General features: G+C 57.4%; 9 protein-coding genes across 9 annotated transcripts; 5 read left to right on the top strand and 4 right to left on the bottom strand.

Moving 5' to 3' along the window:
• The first annotated feature begins 71 nt into the window (after positions 1–71).
• Positions 72–1548, top strand: B0H18DRAFT_971254 (cyclin-like protein). The gene is made up of 4 exons (XM_048043777.1): positions 72–336; positions 390–583; positions 644–836; positions 889–1548. The coding sequence occupies exons 1-4, from the start codon at positions 157–159 to the stop codon at positions 1369–1371; spliced, it is 1050 nt and encodes a 349-aa protein (XP_047900657.1). The 5' UTR covers positions 72–156; the 3' UTR covers positions 1372–1548.
• B0H18DRAFT_971258 (uncharacterized protein) lies at positions 1549–6596 on the top strand. Its single transcript, XM_048043778.1, has 4 exons — positions 1549–2328; positions 2385–4555; positions 4605–5383; positions 5436–6596. Exons 1-4 carry the CDS (start codon positions 1858–1860, stop codon positions 6290–6292), a joined length of 4278 nt encoding a protein of 1425 aa, XP_047900658.1. The 5' UTR covers positions 1549–1857; the 3' UTR covers positions 6293–6596.
• B0H18DRAFT_971259 (alginate lyase-domain-containing protein) lies at positions 6597–9130 on the bottom strand. Its single transcript, XM_048043779.1, has 7 exons — positions 8935–9130; positions 8756–8887; positions 8629–8698; positions 8027–8580; positions 7524–7971; positions 7267–7465; positions 6597–7209 (listed from the first exon to the last, which is right to left on the bottom strand). The coding sequence occupies exons 1-7, from the start codon at positions 8990–8992 to the stop codon at positions 6670–6672; spliced, it is 2001 nt and encodes a 666-aa protein (XP_047900659.1). The 5' UTR covers positions 8993–9130; the 3' UTR covers positions 6597–6669.
• Positions 9131–9566: 436 nt separating this feature from the next.
• On the top strand, positions 9567–11399 carry B0H18DRAFT_867289 (uncharacterized protein; the record flags this gene model as incomplete). The annotated part of the gene is made up of 5 exons (XM_048039852.1): positions 9567–9872; positions 9923–10114; positions 10177–10348; positions 10439–10779; positions 10842–11399. 5 exons carry the CDS (start codon positions 9567–9569, stop codon positions 11397–11399), a joined length of 1569 nt encoding a protein of 522 aa, XP_047900660.1.
• Positions 11400–11556: 157 nt separating this feature from the next.
• Positions 11557–15697, bottom strand: B0H18DRAFT_1113390 (uncharacterized protein; the record flags this gene model as incomplete). The annotated part of the gene is made up of 19 exons (XM_048032944.1): positions 11557–11613; positions 11673–12030; positions 12087–12261; positions 12308–12935; positions 12991–13294; positions 13345–13419; positions 13469–13486; positions 13539–13640; positions 13689–14061; positions 14124–14241; positions 14421–14528; positions 14579–14704; positions 14772–14911; positions 14956–15080; positions 15133–15161; positions 15221–15235; positions 15294–15334; positions 15387–15468; positions 15557–15697. 19 exons carry the CDS (start codon positions 15695–15697, stop codon positions 11557–11559), a joined length of 3015 nt encoding a protein of 1004 aa, XP_047900661.1.
• On the top strand, positions 15696–16806 carry B0H18DRAFT_1081717 (ras family-domain-containing protein; the record flags this gene model as incomplete). Its single annotated transcript, XM_048031431.1, has 5 exons — positions 15696–15756; positions 15941–15981; positions 16054–16164; positions 16222–16603; positions 16658–16806. The coding sequence occupies 5 exons, from the start codon at positions 15696–15698 to the stop codon at positions 16804–16806; spliced, it is 744 nt and encodes a 247-aa protein (XP_047900662.1).
• A 41-nt stretch (positions 16807–16847) lies between these two features.
• B0H18DRAFT_1152375 (uncharacterized protein) lies at positions 16848–18993 on the bottom strand (the record flags this gene model as incomplete). Its single annotated transcript, XM_048035738.1, has 7 exons — positions 16848–17423; positions 17453–17566; positions 17625–18200; positions 18227–18411; positions 18442–18714; positions 18768–18817; positions 18871–18993. 7 exons carry the CDS (start codon positions 18991–18993, stop codon positions 17188–17190), a joined length of 1557 nt encoding a protein of 518 aa, XP_047900663.1. The 3' UTR covers positions 16848–17187.
• An 804-nt stretch (positions 18994–19797) lies between these two features.
• B0H18DRAFT_202220 (uncharacterized protein) lies at positions 19798–20914 on the bottom strand. Its single transcript, XM_048037091.1, has 5 exons — positions 20488–20914; positions 20371–20439; positions 20281–20312; positions 20126–20226; positions 19798–20080 (listed from the first exon to the last, which is right to left on the bottom strand). Exons 1-5 carry the CDS (start codon positions 20834–20836, stop codon positions 20053–20055), a joined length of 579 nt encoding a protein of 192 aa, XP_047900664.1. The 5' UTR covers positions 20837–20914; the 3' UTR covers positions 19798–20052.
• Positions 20915–21076: 162 nt separating this feature from the next.
• B0H18DRAFT_1113394 (uncharacterized protein) lies at positions 21077–24079 on the top strand (the record flags this gene model as incomplete). The annotated part of the gene is made up of 9 exons (XM_048032945.1): positions 21077–21313; positions 21368–21652; positions 21714–21906; positions 21935–22336; positions 22388–22416; positions 22478–22710; positions 22773–23160; positions 23220–23423; positions 23489–24079. The coding sequence occupies 9 exons, from the start codon at positions 21077–21079 to the stop codon at positions 24077–24079; spliced, it is 2562 nt and encodes an 853-aa protein (XP_047900665.1).
• Positions 24080–24150: the final 71 nt, after the last annotated feature.

Genomic DNA, 24150 nt, shown 5'->3' on the forward strand with positions numbered 1-24150 from the left:
GCGGCTCGATCGAGATCACTCAATGACTGCAGAATCTCAGATCCACACGCCCCTGCAAGCCAAGCGCTGCTCATTTCGTTGCGTCCAACCTCAAGTGGCCCGCGTCGCTCGACTCGTCCCATCCTCTCCCTCATCCCCGCACTCTTCATACCGGCAATGGCTGCAGGCCCGGTCCCCCCACCCAACGCTGAAGCATCCTCCAGCAAGCACTCAATATACGAAGCCAGCACACAGTATCGTCACTGGCGCTTCTCACCAGAGGATCTCGCGCAAACGCGCACAGCCCTCAACGCCGCTGCGGTCTCTGTTATCCGCGACGCCTTTGAGATAGATGAGGCACGTCTGTTTCTAGGACATGCATTGCGCGTTTGCTCAATACCCCATTTCAGACAGGTTCCTCTGCAGACGTATCCTTCCTCGACGCAGACGAGGAATGCTTACTGGTCAAGCTGTATATCGGAAAGATCTCACAACTATGTGATCTCTTCCGGTTTCCGGAAGAGGTAGAGGCCACCGCCATGACATATCTCAAACGCTTCTATCTCAAGAACACCGTGATGGATTGGCATCCGAAGAACGTCATGTAGGATTGCTCATACAATCACTGGTTGTATGTGTACTGAGCACCCTTACGAAAGCACAGGCTCACTGCATTGTTCCTTGCCACCAAGACAACAAATAACCCCATACCCGTTGACACATACACGTCGCGCATTCCCAAAACACAACCCTCCGATGTACTCGACTTGGAGTTCCTAGTGGCACAAAGTCTAGGCTTTGACTTCGCTGTGTGGCACGCACATCGAGCGCTTTGGGGAATGTCATTAGATGTGCAGGTAAGCAGTGAAAGTCTCCTTTACACCTTGTTGGAGCCTCACCTTTGCTCAGGCCATACCCGAGACTACCCGCGAAGAAGTGCACCGTGCATATCAGATCGCCCTCAACCACGTTCGTGCATCTCGGTTGACGGACGCCGAGCTGTTATTCACACCGGCACAAATAGCCCTAGCATGTCTTTCGACGGCTTCACCACATCTAGCGGTGTCTTGGGCGCGCCTCAAGCTTGCGGACCAGGCAGACGCGCTGCTCTCCGGTATCGAGCCAATCAAGGCCATGGTCGGTGCTCATGGGGCACTGCCGAACTTGGAGGCCGTGCGGGATGTGGACCGGCGGCTGAAGCTCTGCAAAAACCCGGAGAAAGTGGTGGGTAGCAGAGCATACCTCAAGAAACAAGGAGAGGCAGAACAGAAGGCAGACGAGAAGAGGAGACGGAAGGCCGCTGCGGTGAGGAAGGCGATGGAGGAAGGTGATCCATTCGGCAGTGAGCTCGCCGGGGATGGCGGAATGGAGGATGATGACGATGACGATTGAAGCGGTGCTATAATGGTAGCAAGCTTCTTGCGTCTGTGTGATATGCTTTGATGACCCGTCGTCCTGTATATGTATGACATTCCGAGATGGCATCTGGAGATATCGTTACTGGTCATTGCTACCAATACCAACGAACTACGTGTGTACCGCCGAAGGGCAGTACACCTGTACAGTATGGCATGGTACGACGATCCTAGCCAAGCGGAGACAGCGTTGCTGGGAACTCTCGGTCGGCCGTAAATGGATGTGATCAAGCAGCTGAGTGAGAGCAGCACGCGCCGCGTCGTCCGCGTCGCTACAAGTACACCGCCTGTTCTCAGCCACCGCGGTCCCACCAGCCCTCACTGGCCGTTCCTCACGGACGACTACCGTCGTCGCACTCCTACGCGTCTGCGGCGATACTCCTTGCAGCTTTTGAGCTCTCTGTCTCTGTTGGCCTGGTGGCGAAATTCAAGCGGCCAGCCGCTTTGGTGGCGGTTGTGAAAAATGTCTTTGCATCCGGCTGGCCTCTCCTCTGATACCCTCGACGGCAACCCTTCCTCAACCAGTTCTCCTCCCCCCATGACCCCCGATCAGTGGAGTGACACGCACGACACAATAGTGAACGAGGAAGAAGACGACGACGACGACGAAAGGGACGTACAAGAGACGGTCATTCCCGACGGCGTCGGAGCCAGCAAGGTCCAGGTCGCAACCCCTGACAAATCGGTTGCACCCTCCTCAGCGACCATCGTCCCTGGTCCTCCTGAGAGAATGCAGGAGCCTGCGTCCGACATGGAAGCGACGAGCGTGCGTAGCATGCCCGTCGTGCAGGTCACTGAGCCGACCAGCCCTGCCCCCGCGAGTGCTCAGAGCGCGTCACACTTTCCAGCGAGTTCGTCCGGGCCGAACTTGTCGCCTCACCCGTCGTCGCCGAACGCCAATGCCAGACTCAATCGGCATCGTACAGCTCTCGATGTGAGTCTAGCGTTCTATTCGCCTCCTGTGAACTGTTCACATACCGCAAGCGACAGACCCGTGCATCAAACCGCTTGTCTGGATTCTTTTCGTCGCTCATTCACCCCGGGCGCCGTGAAACCCTCCCGCCTACTGCTGAAGAGTCTCGGTCTGCGTCCTCCACTCTTGTCAACAACACATCGAGAGCATCGTCACCAGGACCCTCCCGACCGTCTACTCCGCCGCCTCGGCTGCCCCCACCTAGCCTCACAGAACTGGGCCTTGCGCTCTCCTCCATCACGTCTCAGTTGACCCCGTCCCATGCCAATGGTCCGCCTACGAGCGGTGCATTTCTGAAGCCGCATTATCTGCTGTTATGCCATGCTCAGGGACTTGATGTCCTCCCTCTGGTTTCTCCGCCTACACCACAGCCTTACGCCCTCATCAGAAGAGTCGCGTTCAAGAGTGTCGTGATCATGGAGCATCGAGGTGTACTCGTCGCAATCGCTGGCAGGAGGAACGGGGTCAGGGTATATGCGCTGGAAGACATCAAGCGCGCGGTCGAGTGGAGGGTCGACGTCGAAGTTAGGCGCGAGCAGGACCGTGTGCGGAGAGAAGAAGCGAAACGCGGCCCGCTCACTGCTGTGGAACCTCGATTGGAGAAGAGGCGATCGTTCAGCAATGAACTGGAGAGGACGCCAGTGACTTCGTCGGCCGCGACGAAGGCCAAGCGTCGTTCGTCTATATCTGTCCTTCCCGCTGTCCCCGCTGTCCCTCCTGCACGTACGACCAACACAAGGCGGCCCAAAACAGCGGAAGGTCCATCACAGCCTTCTCCCTTACCAGCACCTGTTGGGCCTCCTCCCGCATATACTAGCAGCTCGACCCCGCCGCGCGGGCTTGAACCTCAGCGAGCACTCGAGCCACCCGCCATCGACGTTGTGCCCACGCGGTCGCGTGCGACTTCGTTGAACGATGTCCTGCAGGGCACCGTGAGCAGGCGGCACACCGGCGAGTTCCACATTGAACAGTCGCACGCCGAAGGGACTGAAGACTCGAAGGCTGATTGGGCGTCGAGCGACGATGAAGCTATCAACGTTGTCGCTGCTCCGAGCGGCAGCCAGATGTTGGATGAACGGACTAGTTCCATGGCCGCTGTGCCCACCTTGGGGACCGTCTCTCCGCAGTCAAATGGCTCGGTTGACCTCGGTCGCGGCCAGACGTCGGCATCCCTGCAACGCCGGAATCGTCCTGCGAACCTTGACTTGTCCATGTCAAGGTCCAACTCCAGGGCCACCGTGACAGCCGCGCCTCCGTCGCCCAACGCCAGGTTATTGACTCTGCAGCAAGCGCTGACTTTGTCGCCTCAGCCTCAGACGCCTAGAGTTATGCGTAGCATGAGTTCCGCTGGCAACGAGCCCTCGCCTGGCCAAGACGCAGATGCGGATGGGGATGCAGACGAGGAAGATGATGTGGATCCTGACCCGTCTTCCCCTACGACACCCACGCGCGAGCGGATCTCACTGGCTGAAGCTCTCTTGGAAAGTCGGTTGCCTGAATTACCCCCGGTGGGTACCCGCGTCGAACAAGCTCCAATACTCATTGGCACGCAAGACGGTGTCTCAATAAGCCCTCGCACCTCAGAGTCGGGGACGGCAGTCACGAGGCGAAGTACAGGCGATCAATCGACTCGTCGACGTCGGCGCTGGTCCGTATTAGATGGGATATTTTCTCACTCCCCAACGAACTCGCAGTCGTCCATCCCAACGCTGCCAGAAGATGTTCCTCTTGATCGAGTGGTGTCCCCATCAGAAAGCAATGATCATGACACCCAGGAGAGCACTTCCATTGCACCGACCCGACAGTCGAATTTGGCCCGTAGTCATTCCAATCTTGTGCCCGCGTCTGAATCCCTGCCAGCGGCTCGCCCTTCGAGTTCTTCTAGACCGTCAACTTCTCCTGGGCGGACTAGTACCAGTTCCCGTTCCACTAGAGATCGTTCCGCCACCATCGGCAATGTGCCGCCGTTACCGGCCACAGCTCGTTTCCTGCCTCGCATCATCACGAACGCTTTCCATGGTCGGCGGTCGGATGACCTGCCTGTACTACCTAGGGCCGGAGACGGTGACAAGCGGCATATTGGCTTGGTTCCGCCATCGCAAGCACCTGCGCCTAAGCTTGAGTACGCGAAACTGCCAGGCACTAAGGGTGCAGTCCTTGTCAAAGCTGTGGAGACAGCAAAGAAGAGGTGCGTTGTCCCCCCATGCGTTCGGTGCATCGTTAACCCCTTTCATTAGCTTCCTGGCTATTCTCTGTGGTGAGAATGGCGAGAAAGTAGAACTCTTTGCTGGAACATACCGAACTGCCCTTCAGCTTTCCAGGACCTTCATTCTTCCGGACTCTCCAAGGTCGCTTGAACTGCAGCTGCAAGGCGATGATCTGGTCGAAGTCTTCCTCGTATTCACGCAGAATGTTTTCGGTCTGGAACCTGCTACAGTGCGAGTCCGAGAAGTACGAGTTGGGAGAGCAGAGAGGAGAGCAGCCCGACGCCGCGCTCGGGGCACTAGACTTGACCAGTCAGGCGATGGTGACGCCGAGGGTAATGCTGCTGGAGAAGAGGACACTGCCGTGACTGTGACTGTCGTGTCGACGCCTTCCCCTTCCCCGGCCCCGGGCGAAGGTGGCACGGGAAGTCCGGCGACTACTCTCGCTGGTACTCCCGCTGGTACTGGAGTACAGACTCCTGAGGCTATGCAGTTGCAAGTAGACTCCGCAGCAGCCTCTACTGACGAGCTGCTCACGCTGGCTGCAGCCCAGTCCAGTCCATACAGTACCTTCCAGCAGCTAACCTTCGCTCCAAACTTCCCTCTTGCCTCTATCGCCGATGAGTATATCATCCCTCCTACCTATGCATCTTTCATCGACTATCGGAACACGTATGAACCAGAGGTCAACGGGGATACGAATGTGGATCTAGCCAAGTCCAATTCTCCCAGTTCTCGCCTCCTGGTCTCCCGATACCCACGCCTGCGCCCCCGTCGAAATGGTTCTACAGAGATCCAAGATGTGGTGCATGGTCAGCATTGCAGCAGTCTGTCGGCGTCTCATGCTAATGTCTCTTCTGCTAGGTCCGTGGAAGGCGACGCTCATGCAGGCATGGTACAGGGATGGCCTTTTGCCTCCTGATCTGCCCGTTAGGCGAGAAGAAGACAGCGAATACATCCTTCTGAAGGACCTGCGGCTGCAATGTATCGACCCCACCCATCCTTTCAGGTCTTCACCTCCCATGCCCACAACGCCCACCCAACAGCAGCCATCACCCGTCACTGACGCGACGAAACCTCTACTGCCACCGATATCGTTGCTCGCTCAACCCAGGCATTTCGGGCCTCCCGCATTGTTTTTCTCTTCGCGCGGTGGGCACAGCACCACGATCGTCGATGCACGAGGGAGATCGGTGCTCAAAGGGCGATTCCTCTGGACGGCGGATGAGGAAGATCCATCCCCATCTCCGATCCGACTCGGCGACGTCAAGCGGCTAGAAGCCTTCGACGTCGACGATCGGGCAGTCCTCGTCGCGATGCGCCAAGGTGGCGTCGAGGTCGTCGATTTCGGTGATGCGCTGCTGCGGCCTGCGGATCATTCTCGTACGATTTATCCTCACTTCCAGCCTCAGGGTTCGAGCATCAGCAGGCGTGGGCCTTTCGTTTGGAAAATCGGCACGCCTCTGACGTCCACTCCATCGATATCGTCGATCTCCTCTGCCAACTTCATCCCAGCGAAGTCACCTTCGCAAGGCCATCGCAAGAAGAGCAGCACTGGACCCATGAAGTCGCCGCGTTCTGACTTCACGCTCTCTGGAGATGACTCCGATAAGACACAGGACGAAGTGCTCTTCCTCGGCAGGAAGGACGACGACATCTATCTCTGTGAAAGGCGGGTGAATTCCTTCCGGATATTGAGACTGTCACCTGGTTCTCCTTAATGTTGATGTCGTTATGCGAGATATGCTCTATTTTCATCTAATACTTGCAGGATCCGGAATGCCATTCATGGCCTGCATCACGTACTGCTCATGCCCCAGTTGCCCATCCATGTGTTTCCATAGCCATAGCAACCAACCTGACAATTGTACAGGCGGCAGTAATATCGTTATTTCGCGAGACCCACTCACTCACGCATGTATCTACACAACGCAACGTCGGGAACCAAGCATCCATGCATATATATTGCTCTCCGCTGTACATGCATGGGGTATTCTAGCAATCAACGATCATTTATAGTTTTTGCCAGGGCGACTCGTCGACGTCCAAAGGAATGACATTGACACAAATACCAAGTCGTTGAATAAATACAAGGGCCCTAACCAACAAGCACACTGACATTCGTATCCGCGGGGAGGATCTCGTAGTACGAGCGGACCTGTTCGCAAGTGACATATACGCTATCGTCCAACTCTGTCGTCGGCGATCCGTTGAAAACGTCGGGGCATGCGAACGGTATCGATTTAGCGAGGGAGAACGAGCCAAACGCTGCGTCTGCAGCCCGAGCTGCGACACCTGACGGCGCGTCAGCGACAAGGCTCCTCTCCATGATGTCGTTGCGCTTGTTGGACTTCGACGATGCGGCAGGCGAATTGGGCAGGGCAGCGGTCTGATCATAGAACCAGAAGGGCTCACTCTTGTAGTCGCTGTCGTGCTTCTGAAGGAAGGCCGCGTACTTGCCCTTCGGGTCGCCGTAGGCGGCGGCAATGGAGGCGACGTGCGGGAATATGTCTGAGATGTCCTCCGAGCCGGGGTCAACGCCCATGACGTAGTCGAGCGCGTCCTGAATCGTCGCGCCGTACTTGGACTTGGCCGTCCAGAAGTTCTGGCCAAGCTGGTCGCCGATTTTCGCATTCGTCTAGATCGCGGAGGATGAGAAACTGTCAATTGTGATTAAGATTGTACAGTCACTCACAATCATAGCTTCGAGATTGAAACACCGATAATGGAATGGCCGGGTTCGGGAGGCTTCAAAGGGCTGCTCGCCCGAGGCTGCAACTTGGTCCTTGAACTGGTTGTTGAAGTAGTTTTGCAAGTCCGTGACCGCGCCCTTGGTATCGCCCACGTAGAGCTTTATTGCCGCAAGCTGGTTAACGTAGAACGTGAAGTGGTTGCTGGGATGTCCAGGTCGTAATCAGTAGCTAATTGAAGACATGCGCGCATACTACTCACTTCGCCTTCGAAGCAACCTGCTTGCCAAGGTCGCTCGTCTGAAGCCATGAAATGTACTGCTTCATCCAGGTCACCATTGCCTGCTCCCGCGCCGACGTCCAGTCAGGGCTATTCGCGGCCTTCAACAGCTGGATGCCGTTCACGACCTTCACCATACCGCGCAAATCCAGGACTCCCGTGAAGGTGCCTATTTGATGGTCCTTACCCGGACCACGCACGAGCTGACCATAGTTCATGTTCGGCGTCATGCCCGATTTTGACGAGAGGAAGAAGGCGTCGATGAAGGACGCCACATTCTTCGAGGCCGAGCTTGACTTCTGCAACGCGTACGTGACACCGTTATAGAGCACTGACTGCGACATCGCCACGACCGCGGGAGAGTCGGGCAGCGTGCGCACGTCGGGGTTGACTTTGCCGTCGCGGACAACGTACGGGCACGTCGTCCATGCTAAAGGAGAGAATCAATATTTCTTGGCGGACAGACGGCACACTGAAAAACATACTCGCACTGGGAGCCAATGACTTCGTGGGCGAAGGCGTACAAGAGCTTTGCTTGGACTGCGTCTTTGCTGGTGCTTCTGCAGGTGCAGGCGTACCCATCATAGTGCCGACAGAGCTTGAACTCTGTGTCGGGGGAAGCGCAGGTTCTGACACGCCCACCGCCGGAACTGTCGGCGTCGGCAACTCACCGACCACAGCATCTTGACGTGCATTAACTGCCTTGTTCTGTGGCTCCGCGACCTGTTCCGAGCCGACGATTCCACTGGACTCTGTCGAATGGCCCTCTGTGAGCGCCATCTTCCACTTGTGCATGCGTTTGTGAGAGCCGAAGACGGCTCGTTTCTGCTTGGGAAACGCGAGCGAGTATCCGGTATCAAAGCGGACGAACATCTCTGTGTCTCCGTCTCCGTCGCCGTCGCCGCCGTCTTCATAGGCATTGGGGCCGTCAGAGTCACTGCTGTCGTCAGGGTCACTACCATCATCCCCTCCGTCAGACCGACCAGGGTTGGCTAAATGGTTTGTCCCGGAGGTACACCAGTTGCAATCGGGCCAATGGCTGTCGGAGTCGTTCAGCGCATGTTATGTTCTATTGACGGTTACTCACTAAGGGGCCCAGCTCAGATAATCACGAGGATTACCACTAGGAGGCGCGACACTGCCTTTGTCGGTAACAGCTATGGTACCCGTCAGACCTATAATTGGTGCGTTGAGGTGAACTACAGGCGACTTACACCAAGGTCCCGACTTCGCAGTGCTACCCGCGCTACTGATGATGTTCTTTTGGGAATCGGTAGTGTTGCTCGACCCGCTCGAGCCTGCTTGTTTCAGGACGTAGTTGACATTAACCCAGTCATTAGGATCAGCTATGGTTCTGTCAGTGGTTGTGTGAGCCAGTGAATTCGACGAGTACTCACCATAACTAAGGAAGCCGCAGCGGCGAAAACGAGAGTGGTCGTGAGCGCGTGCATGATCGGTGGGAACGTATGGAAAGCAAATGAAAGGTAGCACAGCTGTAGAAATACGAAAAGGCCTCCAGCACAGCCGAGAGAGCGCAGATAGGAGCGCCCTCGAGGGGCATCTCTTGTCTTGGCCCCTATACCAAATTTGACCGAGGCTGACGGCGCCGGCAGCATACATGCAACAATAGCCTGGTCCACGCCTGGTCAAACCACGAATATCAGCATCTCTAGCATCATCGGAGATCAGAACAAGACTTCAAAGCATCGGGATCTGGGCTCAATGGGGGCCGCCAGCTCGAGCCCGAAGTTGCGACTCAGACTACATCATGATTCAGGGTTCCTTGTGCGTGTAGCGATCAAATCCGCGGCCTCCGACACCGACCGCGTTCGACGAGGACGCTAAGGGGCATACGCGAAACGGAGGCAGTGGAGACTCGGAGAGAGGTGATCCGGAAGAGTCGAGCTAGGTCGAGCTTGTGGGTGCCAGTGCGTCGCCACGTTACGCGCGCGATCCCATCACGTGTGCGCGTCGCAGATCCGCATGCAACATCGCGCGAGCGCCTGCTGTCTTTCCTGGCCACAGATGGCGGACGTCGCAGGGCCATCCACCAGCACAACCGTTGTGCTCAGAAAGCGAAGGAGGTCCCATAGCCCCCTTGTCCTGCGCATATCATCCTCGCCCACGCCAAGTCATGCAGTAGTACTGTCAGAATCTGAATCTGAACAGAGTCCACTCTCTCCGGTCGTCTCTATCGCCCTGGAACCCGGACCCTCTACATTACCCTTGAGAGGCAAGAAGAAGCGATACGCATGCGATTTTGACGGCTGTGACAAGGCCTACTCGAAGCCTTCTCGATTAGCAGAGCATCAACGCTCTCATACTGGAGATGTGCGTTCGCTCTTCTCGCCCTCGGATCACTTTGCTCACCTGTGTTGTAGCGACCTTACATCTGCACAACATGCCGAAAATCTTATCTACGTGAAAGTCACCTCCAGGCGCACTCCCGTTCTCACTTACCGGAGTCCGCCCGACCATTTGTCTGCGAAGAGGCAGGATGCGGGAAGCGCTTCTGGACATCTCAGCACCTTCGCGTGCACGAAAATTTGCACAGAGGAGAGAAACCTATAAGAGTACGTGTGGTGCAGTAGTCTTGCCGTCATGTTTGTTCACTCGTAGCTTCTCCCTCGCGCAGTGCAATGAACCATCATGTGAAGCCACCTTTGCCAAGCAATATCAATTGCGGGAGCATATCTGTTCGACACATGCTCCTCCAGGGACGAAGTCCTACCCTTGTGATCACGCCGGCTGCACCAAGTCCTTCGCCACTAACCAGAAACTACGTGCTCACACCAAAACCCACGATGGTCAGATCCTCTTCCCGTTCTTCTGATTCAGTTTCTCCTCGCCCTCGTTGACAGAAGTTCTGACTCACCATCTCGCACTTTCTACAACAGGGAGGCGCTATACTTGTGTGCACACCCCATGTTTAGCATCCCCAGGCAACCCGCCCACGTACTTCGCGAACTGGACTGCGCTTCAGCATCACATGCGCACCGCGCACCCGCCTACATGTCCATATCCTACGTGCGGCGGCAAGACATTTACAGCACAGAAGGGTCTCCGCGCTCACCTGAAGATTCACGCCGAGCGTGACCTCGAGGCGGAGCTGGAGAAGGACCAGGCGGTCAGAGCAGCTGCAGACCCAGACGACCGGCCGCGCAAGAAACGTAGAGGGGGAGAAGTCGGACGTGACTGGATTTGTCAGGAATACGGCTGCGGGAAGGATTTCAAGTCGGTAAGTTGCATCCCTCACACCATGTAGTTGCGATGTCGTGACTGACGGGGTTTTATGTACAGAAGAAGGCACTTGCGACACATCGCAACGTAACCCACCTAGGCCGGCGAGACTTCGCCTGCCCAACATGCGAGCGCACATTCGGATACAAGCACCTCCTCCAACGACACACTGCGAAGGCACACCCAACTGAGCCCGCTTCCTCCGACTCCGAATCAGACAGTAACACCGAGGCGAGCAGTGGCGAAGACACGGAAGATAGCGAGGACGAGAAAGACGACGAGGATCAGGAGACGGCGAAACCGACAGTGGCGTTCAGCATCGACTTCATCACTGGGGCTGCATACGAGGCTCGCTCGCAGGTGCGACTGGGTACTAGCCCCCGGAGTCTGAAGTGTCCGTTTCCCTACCTGCCCTCGTCCTTCCGCGAGGACGAGAGTGCGGATGAGGATGTGGCGGCCTCGAAGGCTATCCACGACCCACAGTGTCAGTACGTGTTCAGTAGAGCGTACGACCTGCGGAGACACCTGCTCGCTGAGCACGAGGTGGAGCTCGGGAAGGAGGTGGTTGATGAGTGGGTCAAGAGTGCTAAGGCGACGCGAGCGAAGGGTGCGAGTTAGATGATACATTGGATTTATGTTGGATCTACCTGGACCTCGCCGCTCTGCATCATGTCCCTCATCCATTGACCTCATACTGAAGCGATATCCATTACACGCTTCGCGATACAACAAAAGCACTGCGTGACATATATAGGTAGGCTATCGGCGACGAGAACTAAACCTTGAAGAAGTCGTCCTTGAAGTCGAAGGCCGTGGCAGTTGTGCATTCAACCTCAAAGAACAGTTGAAACACGTCACAACCTCACTCGAGAACCAGGAAAGAAAACTCACCCCATCCCTATCTTCAGAAAGATACCTGTCACTCTTGCCCTTGATAACAACGAACCGCCGACGTGTGTCCATGATTGCAGGTTGCATCTGCATGCCCATCAAGTCGCGTATGATCTCCTTCTGGATGGCGTCGGGCAACTCATTCGCCTGTACGCTGCTGTACTGCTCCGCTGCCAGTGCAATGGACGACTCGAGCAGCCCTCGCGCGTCCGCGCGGAGCAGCTCAGTTTGCCAGGAGATCCACTTCGCTGTGGGGTCGTCTCCGCCTTTCGGACAGCGTGTCAAGGGAGGCATGCGGAGCAGCGAGATCTTCCCTTCTTCGATCATCCCGAGGAGGTCGCTGAAGAAGAAATCACCTCTGGGAATGGCTGTGAGCAAGCAAGCCAAAAGCCATAAAGTGTAGACATGACGAACTTGTCGAACAACGCCAGTGGGTTCTGATCTTGACATGTCGACTTGGCGAGCATCGCTACGACCGACGGCAGGATATAGCAATCCCATATCGGATGTTCGTCTATCTTCTTGATGAGCTCATACACCCCGACAATGTTGCTTAGGATGGCCGACGGCGTGAATGTCACGACACCACCTGCTTGAAGTTGAGCTAGACATCCCTAGAGTTGGAAGATACGCACCTAGTGGATAGATCTCACGTATTCCCCAACGCTCAGGGGGTACGCTCTCGTGCGTCCCGTACGTATAGAACCGGAGTTCGCACCGCTTGTTGCGCCGCTCTGCGAGCGCTTGCAGCTTGTATATGGTCTTCAACGCGCCAACATGCACGAACACGATACGCACGTCCTTCTTGTACCCCATATCGTTAGCTTTGAAGGCCGCTAGCAAGGTCCGCAAGGCGGCGGTTTCCATACCCGCCAGCTCCCCGACCTGACCATCTGCGGGCGAGTACCAGATACAGTAGGTACGCGAAGAGGCGGATAGGAATTTGAACAGACGGTGCGGGACGTTTAAAATGCGCAATGCTCGGTGGACAGCAGGATTCTTGGAAAACATCTCGCGCGCCGCGGCATCCACCACAGGATCCAAGGATGCTGTCAATGCATCATCGGACCTCGTTTTGAACCACTTCGCCTCGTCGAACTCTTGGCGGGTCAGTTCCCAAGGTAGGAGGGCCGCGATCATGGGGGCATCTACGAGTGTTTGCGGGGGAACCTTGAGCAGCCGACAGAGTTCGTTGATAGACGACGGGAAGACGAGCATCAATGCGACCTCGCCACCATCTAGACTAAGACGTGCGTATGTGAACTGAACCGCAAGTCGTCAAAACCCGTACGGGCCATACAACATATTCTAGACTCACTGAGCGTTTTGTCTTCAGATGAGCCGCCAAAGCAGTCACAGCATCTGCGTCTGAGTCTTTACCGGGTCCCAGCTTAGCAAATTGCTGCACCTGAGTGCAACTGCGCAAGATCATGTAGATGTCTGCCACCTCGTAGAGCTTGCCCAATCGGACAGAGTCCACAGGATCCAGGCAGATACTGAAGCGTAGACCATTCGGACGGGGCTCCGTTGCGTCGGAGAGCGCTATATTGCAGATACGCTGTGCCCTCCCCTCTTCAACCTCAATGAACACCTCGCCCGTCCATTTCCATTTCTTCGGAATCCTGTAAATGACTATGAACGATAATCTCGCATCAGAGCTCCTAATGCAAACCTTCCAATAGGTGGCTTTGAGGCACTGCTTGCAGTGGGAACGGGCCCCCGTAATGGAGGCTCCGCGGCAGTTTCGCTGGCAAAGATCAGAATACAAGATGGGGACTCGCGGCGGCAGTACTTACTCCATAGGTGCCGCAAGTCTAACGACGAGTCAGTAGGTAATTGACTTCAAACAAGCGAGAAGATACTCACTCGGTTGGCATAACCGTTGAGAGGAATTGATCGACATCAGGAACTGTCTCAACTGGAGCTGGAGGGGGCACCCCACGTCTCGGTAAAGGAAAGGCAGGTCTCCTAGGAATGGATCAGTCACAAGCCAAATCACAGATGCGGTAGACGAACTGTTCCAGTACTGGAGATTGATGCGCAGGGGAGGGTATGTTACCTTCCGGAGATCTAGGGGACGGCGCGAACAAAGCAGTAGGAGACGGATACGACTCCTGTACAGGTGTGTTCGCCGCGCTACCTGAGGTTGCCGTGTTCTTCTTGAAGGAAAGGTTGGCTATCTTGGATCGCTGCATAGTTGGTCTGGCTGCAACCAGGCTCGTGGCACTCTCAGCCAGACGCATCTTGGTCGGTATCCCGGTAGGAACTGATTTGCCATTGCTGCTTGTGGAAGGACCCCCTCTTGGAGGGTCTTTCGGAGCCGTCCTCGCAGGGACTACCTGTGGTGTAGTCGATTTCGAAGAGATATCTTTGGTGGAACCTTGCTTGTCTTGTGGGCGATTTATCCATATGTATGAGAGCAATGTTGATTTCAACGGAGAGATGACATACCTTTCGAGGCCAACGACACATCCGGTGATGACCGACCATCAGAGCCCGAGAAGAGGGAGCCCGCCCGGTCGCTCTCTTCGTTTTCAGCCAATGGACTTGCTTTCTCCTTTCCCTTACTCTTCGCTTATTGTCAGCAGTTTGTCAAAGTCATAACTAGGTATCTGACCTGAGTCGCAGCCAACTTAGGGACCTCCTCTTCCGAATTTTCTTCGCGGAGGTTTCTTTGTTACACCCTCAGAAGAATCCTGGAGGAAACACGTAAGAAGCCACTCAAAGAGTCTACTTCCATAAACGCACTGATTCAGCGACGGTCCGCTTTTGGGGCTTCGGCTTCTTCGTTTTGGTCAGTGGGACATTATCCGAAACAGAACTCTCATGTCGACTGTCGTCATCCGACTCTTCTTGCTGTGTCTATTCAGCTGGTAGACCAACGAAGTAGATGCACTCCTACTTACTCGTCGCCGTGTCGCTGCCTTCGATTTCTTCACTGCCTTTGCCTTCTTAGCCGAAGTAGAGGAGGACGGCGTTTCAGATCGTGGCCGCTTCATCTTCCCCACAACTTCTTTCTTCTTGCTGGACGCCTGGAGAACACAAGCGGCGATGACATCAATGCAGATCTATTAAATAATTGCAGAGTCAGACTACTACCTTTGATGTTGCTTTACGTCGTGTAGGCGGAGGCTGAGGTATTGGTTGGTCGTCTTCAGATGACTCAGAAGACTGGTTAACATCCGATTGTTTAGGCCTCGAAGAGCCGAAGTGCTTGGCAAAGAAATTCTTCTCCTTTGCTACACAAATGAGTAAACGCATAAGAATGTGTAGCGCTACCTACTTATCCATGTCGGCGTGGCATAGACGGTGTGGCCTGTAGGATAGTCTTCGTTGTCGTAACCAACATCGCGCCAGAAGCCCTTTAGAAGGCGGTCGCAGGCCTCGACGTTCTCTGCTGGTTCCCAGCTAAACTGTGTTCAGGCTCGTGAACAGCGAACAGAAAAATGTGTAGACCCACGTATTGTTATCCGAATCGTAATTCGCCCACTACCAAGACCATCATACGTGAAATATAACGGACATTATACATTCACGAAGAGTCTCACCTTGACATGATATTCCTAAGGACATAGGCGTATCAGTGCAGTAAGGTCGAAGCGCGTCTGATCTTGAACGCACCCATTCACCGTCTGAGTCTACCCGCGCCTTGGTGATCACCTCTGTAAAGAGTGAGGACCATCATGGTCTGTGAAGCCACTGACAGTTATTTACCGACGATGTATTGTTGCTGCTCCTCCGACTCGGAGGACGACTCCTGGACGACGTTCTTCTTCTTGGCCATGAGTACGGTGCCCTAAGTGTATGTCCGTGGATTGCGTTCAGTGTGCCACTCGAAAGAGAGAGTGGTCGAGTATAATGCGCGCATTGAGATGTGCCGCCACTGCCGCGATGAGAGGGAACGGCACGCGCGGGGCAGCAAACACGCGATAAACAAGGCTGGGCGCTCCCCTCTGCGCCTCGCGCTTCCTCGTTACGCCCTCATCATCCTCCAGTCCCTCCCATTCTCCCTCATCCTTAGACATGGCCGACGGTGCTTCAGGCTCAGCGGAGAGGTCGGTTCAGGTGAAGCTCGTGCTGCTAGGTGAGATCTTACCCCGGATTGCGTATGCGGATCGTCCGACTAGCCCCGTGGTCGCATCGCTTCTGCCGCTGCAGTGCTCGTCCTGCATGAACCGCCATGAGTAGTCTCGTGTGGCTGGCCAGCCCTTTCTAGCGCGATGTCGATCTGCAACGGAGCTTGTACTCACGCTTGCTGCATGATATAGGTGAGGCGGCTGTTGGAAAGTCGTCGGTGGTGCTGCGATTCGTGAGTGTTCCCACATGGACGTCGGTCGTCTCTAATCCACAAGCAGGTTTCAAATGAATTCAAGCCAACAAGGAACCCACAATCGGCGCGGCCTTCCTCACTCAGAAGTGCCGGTTGGAGGACCGCGTCCTGCGATATGAGATCTGGGATACTGCGGGTCAGGAACGCTTCCACTCGCTCGCTGTACGTCACATCTACATTTTCGTATATCTCACTGACACTCAAACTTTCGTCTTACAGCCGATGTACTACCGTAATGCCCAGGCTGCAGTCGTAGTCTACGATGTCACGAAGGCCTCAAGTCTCGAGAAGGCGAAGACATGGGTGAAGGAGCTGCAACGGCAAGCCAACCCCAACATCGTCATCGCTCTCGCAGGCAACAAGGTCGATCTCGTTCAGCCATCCTCCACCGCATCCCCAGGTTCTGCCACACCCGAATCGGAGGACGAGGCCGATGATGCTACGGCCACACCAGGCGAAGCCCCCGCTAGCGGCGAGGCGGAGAGCCTGAGGCAGGTACCGCGGGAGGAGGCTGAGGCTTACGCCCAGGAAGCCGGTCTGCTGTTCTTTGAGACTAGTGCGAAGACCGGCGAGGGTATCGTGGAGCTGTTCACCGAAATTGGTATGTGTGCTATTCCTGCACCGAGGCATGTGCTTATCCTGGTTCCTGGTACAGCCAAGAAGATCCCTATTGACCAAATTCTTGCTTCCTCCCGAGGCGGTGCAGGTCGCCCGGGTGCCGCTGGTACTCGTGCCGGTGCCCAGGAGGGTGGTGTCAATCTTGACGAGAACGCAGCGAAGGGCAAGGATTCCTGTAGCTGCTAAATCCAGACAATATCTTGTCTTGCCGACTTCCCGTTGGCCCTCACACGACCTTTACTCTTCATATCGCTACCGTTATCTCTCCACCTTCTGTTTCCTTGTCTGATCTATATGGTTCTCATGGTACATGTATTTGCTTCTACTATTACAGTGGACACCGATTCCATCGTTTGCTGAGGATGAACACGTCTAGCAGCGATGGAATGATAGACATTTAGTGTGGATGATGTACAAGATCTACGTACGGCGGCGGGACTGCGTCGTGAGGATTATCCTGTGTTGCGCTGTCAGGTACACGGTACGGTGGAGGAGCATGTCCGTGTTCCTCGTGTTCAGCGTCCACATCCAATGCATGGTCATCAGTGTCTGCTAACTGTAACGAGTTCATGCGCGAGGGGGATGCGATCTAGGTGACTGGTGCGTGCCCTCGGGGTCTCTGAAGTCCGAGTCTATCGAAGGCGGCGGGTCTGAGGGGTCGTCCATGGGAGGCGGAGGAGGCGGTGGGGGTTCCGCCAACGGATTGTCGGGACGGTCGAGGCCCAGCGCGAGACCCATCGCTTCGATAGCCGCAGTCGGGTTCATGCTCGCCAGCGGTGTTACGTCGTATCCCGCGAGGCCATCTCGACGGTGGGCGGCGGCGTGAAGGAACGGTCCATGTCCGCATAGCCGTCGAAGTGTTCCGACGGCGGGAAGCCAAACAAGACGCCCTCACCGTCGGTGACGGCGTTCGGCTGCGCCATCGGCGGGGGGCCATCGTCGGGTCCTCGTTCGACGGGATGTAGATCTCCTGCTCCGACTCGAGGAACGTGGGCAGCCGCGACGAGTGGACGCCTGGGGCGCGGAGAAGAACGGCGGGGGCGCCTCGCGCTCTTCGAAGGGCGGGGGTGCGCTGTGGTAGCTGGGGCCGGCCTCGCCCTCCTCGTAGCGCGGCACGTCGTTGTCCTCGATCCTGTTCGTGCGCGCCGGCGGCCGGTCGTGCTTCTTGTGGTAGGCGGTGTCCATGGACTCCTCCACCTGGGGCAACGCCGCCGTGGGCGGGAGCAGCACGATGGGGAACTCCAGGGTGGATACGCGCTCCGTGTGCGACGCCATGTTCATGAACGCCACATGGACACGAAGGCGGAAGGAGACCGAGTGCAACAGCGTCGTCTGGGTGATGGCGGCGCATTCGACGGTGTCCGGCGCGTAGTAGTCTTCTGCAGGCAAGTCCCGCGTTTGCATGGCCAGCGGGGAGCCCACTGGTGGGTGAAGAATGAGGCGGATGTTGAGCGGCCGTGCGGGGTGCAGGCGACACGCAGCGCCTGACAGGGCGATGACCTTCTGCTCTCCTGGCACAGCAGGCACCGTCTTCGCATCCGACGGTTGTGTCGACGATGACGGCTCGCCAGCGGGGTGTGCTGGAGCGACCGAGCCAGTTGAGAACTCGTCTCGGTGCTCGTCCGCACCCGCACGCTTCGGACCAGCTCTGCGCGGACGTTCCGGAGCCTCAGTCCGCGTTCCACGACCAACTCTCGCTCGGGAACAGGAACAGTGAGGTACACCGGTATCGGCTCGCCACCTTGAACGTCGTCCGCGGCAGCTGCACCTTCACCGCGTAGGCTCCGCGAGCTCCCTCATCTCCGGGGCGACCATGCACACGTGCGAGTGCGACGTATACCGGCGGGTGTGGACCAGCACCGACTTCGTAAGCGCGGGCGCACGCCCCCCGCCGCGTAGACGTTCGCGGTGAGCGTGTGCGAGAGCGAGGAGCGCAGCGAGTGGATGCACTGCGCCGTGTCGGTGGTCAGCGGGATCGCGAACGGGAAGCTCGCGCGCCGGTCCTCGGAGCTCGACGAGCAGAGCACGACCTCCGTGTCCCCGAGCTCGATCTCCGTCTCGTATGCGACCTCCACCGAGCGCAGGGACATCGTACTGCAGCACCCAACCATGTCAGCGAGCGAACCGTGCAGGTTACGATGGCAGACGTACATCTCTCCCAGCGGAAGCCGTCCGCGCATTTCAGCTGGAGCTCGCCCTCGATCGCGGCGTGTCGCCGTCCGCGCCCAGATACCCTGCTTGGAAGCTGACGTCGTTGCCCGTGGGGATGATGATGATCTGCGGCTCGACGACTGCACCCGTCCCGTCCGAGCGCGTCTCGTCGTCCGCGGGGTCGGGCGAGTAGCTCGGGGGCGGTTCCGCGTCCGTAGTCATTGTACTTGCACAACAGTGGTCCTGAGTGTCGCAGTGGTGGTACAGGTGGACTGGGCTCGAGGATGAGTAAGATGAGGCTAGAGAGGCGAAGGCTGTATAACGGAGTCGGGAAATAGGGAGCGCTCCATGATCATAGGGAACAAATGGGAGTCGAGCCAAGCGTATCGGACGACCGATGTGCGCTCCGGGGCGTTTCACCAGATCTTTCTCGGCTGTACAATGTGTCAAGAGCGGCAGGGCTTACTACAAGATCTTGACATCTCAAACTCTCAACGTGCAAACGTTCCTTGTCCAGCACAAGTTCAACGCACGAAATCATTTAACTATCGAGAATATGGGTATTCTGTTTACATACACCAAGTCACACGAATGGTTGTAACCGAACGATTCCTCCAAAGAAGGGACACGAAGATTTTGGACACTACATGGTATCGCGAATGCAGAAAAGTCGGCGCCGATACCGGACCACATTGACAGCCCTGCGCAGTTACGGTCGAACGCCGCCGTCACTAAACTGAGTAAGCCTACATCCACAACTTGAAAAATTTGCCCACAGTCAATCTCGCGCCGACACAGCAACGCCGGGGCGCATGTCAATCTGCGACGTCAGATTGGACTGAGGAGCGGGCTGACCACGATCTTGGCTACGATTTGACCTCGACGCGCCGTGGGATGCCCGGCTGCGCAAGGATACCTTAGTAGCCGTTCAGCGCGCGGTCACACAAGGAGAGAGGATGGGGATGGACGGGGAATGGATTACGGGCATACTGGCCTGAGTACATCTGTTCGGAACATCACCGTCAACATCCATTCGATGCACGGTCTGGATAGCCTTGCCTGGGTGTATCAATACTACTGAGGGAACATGATATGAACGTGTCCCCGGAAGGCGTCGATGCGCTGGGCACCTCATGCGAGGGATGATGCTCGCTGAGGATAGATGATCTCGGGAGATTGATCTTGGCTACACATTGACCTCGCACAACCACGGGGAGAGGTAGACGAGGCTTCGATAGAGCCTGATGGTCGCGAGCTGTGCTGGACACTGCTGGTTGCGATCTAGGGAATACAGATATATTGCGCACACCTGTGCGGATGGTGAGTAGGGTAGGAGTGAGCACCTCCGACGCACCTAAAAATACACAAGCATTGGCGGGGATATCGCGAAAACATACCATCTTCCTCCATGCAGTGCACAGGACAGCGACCCAGCTCCGAACTCAGTTTCAAAGCCTGCATGAGCTGGTCAGGCAAAAAAGCAGAGACGTAGAGATTGCCTCTACTGACAGCAATCACATCGAACGGACACAACGGCGTGTCTGGCAGAAAAAAAGTCAGCGAATGCGGAACGCTGCGCTTCGAGAAAACTCCGCTTACCACCACCTTCATTAGAGATCCCTAGTTCGTCCTCTTTAAATATGGCAAAGCCTTCCTCGGTTTTCCGTCCTGTGGGGCGTTTCAGCGACGGGGGAAGGAAAATGACGACAAACGTACTGGGCCCGTTGCCTCTCGAGTCCTTGAACCGCGCTTCGTCTTCCTTGTTTTTGCTGCGGGTTTTCTTCGCTACTGCGGTGCCAGCGGCGAGCTTTTCCAGCTTGGCTGCCTTTATTGACTTTGGCGGGCCGACCGGTGTTGGGGTGACTGACGGGTCGAGCACGGTCTCTGGTACTCGACGCTTGGCAGGCTGTGGTTCATCGTCGCCATCTTCGGCCTCGCGCTTTCTCTTCGCAGACTTGTCCTTCTTCTTCTTTGACTTTTTCGGAGGTTGTGTGGAGGAGGACGCAGCAGGCACGGTGGCCTTGGGTTTTGCAGCAAAGATGTCGTCGATTTCCGAGGCGGGCATGAGGCGCGTGGTGGGGGTCACGGGAAGAGCGACGGGCGGCTAGGTGGCTCGGGGGGTGCCATTGATGGGGAGGTCCCTCACGCCCTCGAGGCCTGCGCGCGGCCAAGCCAGAGAACACTGGTCAGCGGAAAGACCCAAGCCCAGAACGAGTGGATACGCATTGAATCGCAGATGTGAGTGCAGCGTCTCCGCCTGGGGCATGCGCAGCTGATGGGGGTGGGCAGGCAGCAGAACGGGGCGATGTCGCTGGGTGGCGAGGGCGGGTACGGGGCGGGCGGGGGGTTCGGGGGGCTGGACGCGTTCACGGCGAAGCAGATGGCAGCGCTGCAGGCGACGTCGCTGGCGAAGGCGGGGAACCGGTCTGCGCCTGGCGGAACTTCGGTGCCTTATTTCGGGGGATTGTTGACACCCCAATCACAGACTTCGGGGCCTCCAGCTCTCCCGCCCCCGGACGCCGCACCGCCACAGCTGGCCGCGGTGAGTGGCCCGCCTGCCGCCTCATGCGAACGCTCATCTCCCCATTTGGCCCAGCCCCCCATGGCCCACCCTAACCCGAACGCGGCCCTCCACCAGATGCAGCAGCTCCAGAAGAGGCGTCAGTTCCTCGGCGGCCTCGCCGCAGTCCACTCCCGCAGCAACCCCCTCCCCCCCGACCTCGTCGGCGTCCCGTGGCCCCAGGGCTACGACCCCGCCGCGTCCCCCTGGAAGCCCCTCGATGTCTCCCGCGCAGACCTCGGCGTCATCCGCCTCGCAGGCAAGGACGTCGATCTCTACAAGTTGTGGGTCCTTGTCCTCCAGGGCGGTGGCGGACACAAGGTGCGTCTCGGATCTATCCGCCCCCGGCCTCTCCTCATGACCCCGTCCCCCGCCCCCGCAGGTCAACCAGCAGGGCCTCTGGCCCGTCGTCCTCCGCCAGCTCGACCTTCCCGAGCACTTCCCCGAGCCCCAGCAGCATGGCCAGCCCGTCGCACCCATCGTCGCCCGATACTACATGATGATCGTCGGGCCCTTCGAGGAGGCGTACCGCAGGAACATGCGCGAGCAGCAAATGCGCGCCGCCGCACAGCAAGGTGCGCAGCAGATGCCAGCCAATCCCAGGGCCCGCTGCCGACGGCCTGCCGGGCCCGTCCAACATGAGCACCATGCCAGGCATGCCCGCAGACACAAGCATGAACATGGGTGCCATGGGACCCTCCATGTCGTCAGGATCGTCCCAGATGCTCGACAGCGCGGCCCCGAATCAGATATCCCCCACGAATGTTTCCCATACGCCGCAGCTCGCGCAACACTCCCCCGTTGCCGGGCTAAATGCGGCTGCCGGCATGAGCACATCCTCTAGCTTGACACAGCACATGACCCGATCAACTTCGAGCCTCGGACCCAGTTCCATTGTGGGACAGGAACTCAACGGCGCTGACGCCGACCAGGAGGCAAACAGTCGCAAGCGCAAACTGGGAGAAGCCGAGGATTTAGATCCAAAACGCGTCAGGCAGAAGACAGGTGCGTACTATATAACTTCCCTGCAGTCCGCACGACTGACCCCTTCTCTAGGCAGCGCAGACGCCTCTGACATGCGGGCCGTGAGTATTCCCTCTATCCCTGCGAGCCCGCTGCATCCCTGACCATATACCTTTGCCGTAGTCCGTCCCCCCAGCCGGGCCGCAGAACGGCCATGCCGCACAGCCTACGCCAGGGGCGCGTGTGATCAAGCAGCCGTCAAGACGCAAGATTGAATACGTGCCGCTAGGCAGGCCCATCGAAACCGCTGGTGGGAGGGATGTCGAGGCAATCCAGCATGAGCTCCTGCGCGCTAGCCATCGGCCGCTCAAAGACATGAACGAATGGGGCCAGGTCGACATTGACGCCCTGACGATGTCCTACGTTCACGGCTGACGACGGAATTATCTTATGCGCTGACCACGTTCACCATGCTCAGTCTCATGCGGTATCCCCACAAAGACACGGGCTTCCCGATCTTGCAAGCCCCAGAGCTGCTGGAGGAGGCGCTCGACTTGCTGGAGGATGTCGCGTTTGACGACGACGACGACGACGACGACGCGTCTATAACGTCCCTACCGGAGGGGCGTATCCGGACACACAAGGAACTGGTGAACGGCGTAGTAGAGGAGGGCTCACGGCCGTTCGCGGCCCTGGAGCCAAAACAGGGTTGGCGGGATCCTGACTTGGGTCCGCGTCCGCGTACCGGCGAGACGGTACTGACTGTGACGAACATCCTCCGAAATCTCTCCAACATGGCCGACAACCAAGACCACCTCGCAAAACACGAACGGTTACTATCCATCATCCTTCGTCTGTGTTGTCTAGTACCGTCGGACGATCCGAATTCGCTGCCTCGCCCGCCTCAAAAGTGCTTTCGCTGCAGGATCTACTCACATTGCGAAAGGACGTCGTTCACATTCTTGTCAACATCGCCGGGAACATCACGTTCTCTTCCGCGTCACCTCCTCCAAAACAAGACGTCCTGAATGCGCGCCGCGCGTTTGAGCTCCTGGCCTCCTACCTAGTGGACCCAGTCGAAGCTGTCCCGCCCTTCGCCAGCATGCTCATGTCTGGCATACCACCCGCCGTCCACCACCCCAAACCGCCACGCTCGCAGACACCACGCTCGAGGCCTTCACGCGCCTCTTCCAGCCCGACGACAACCGGCGCCTGCTCTCCAGGGCCGTCTCGCAAGAGTGGCTCTGGACGCTGATGGAGTCGCTCGTGCACCGGCTGCCCGTGTCCGACAACGACTTCCAGGTCGTCATGCGCGACGTGTGGCTCGGCTTCGTCGAGAAGCTGGTGATGGCGATCTACGCGCTCGCGTTCCTCGCGCCGCCGCCGCTCAAGCGGCGCATCAAGACGGACCGCAGCCTCGGGTTCGCGAAGGTGCTCCTGCGGCTCGTGAAGAAGTTCTCGATCTACTCGCCGCCCGAGGCGCGCATGTACTTCATCATCTCCGTGCGCCGCGCGATCGAGGCGATGCGCCTCGTCGACGACGCGTCGGACTCGTTCGACACCGCGCAGACCCCCGCGGGCACGACGCTCATGTTCGGCATGGGCTATGGCGAGCACGGCGAGAGCAGGCCGCAGCGCGGGATGGGGCTGCTGAGCGGGTATCAGGACGAGATTACGTGGAGCCTGATGTTGCAGCGCGAGGTCGTCACGGACGACTTGATGTTCTCGGAGCTGGAGAGTTTGGTCAGGGTGGATAAGAGCACGTCTGTGCTGCCTGTCTCATGAGTCGATCTACGCTTGCTTTGTTGTTGTCACACTATAAGTACATATGTATCAGTATTGTATTAGATTCCGAC

This window comes from Fomitopsis serialis (assembly GCF_022376445.1).
Source record: "Fomitopsis serialis strain Sig1Antser10 chromosome Unknown B0H18scaffold_2, whole genome shotgun sequence".
Classification (NCBI taxonomy): Eukaryota; Fungi; Basidiomycota; class Agaricomycetes; order Polyporales; family Fomitopsidaceae; genus Fomitopsis; species Fomitopsis serialis.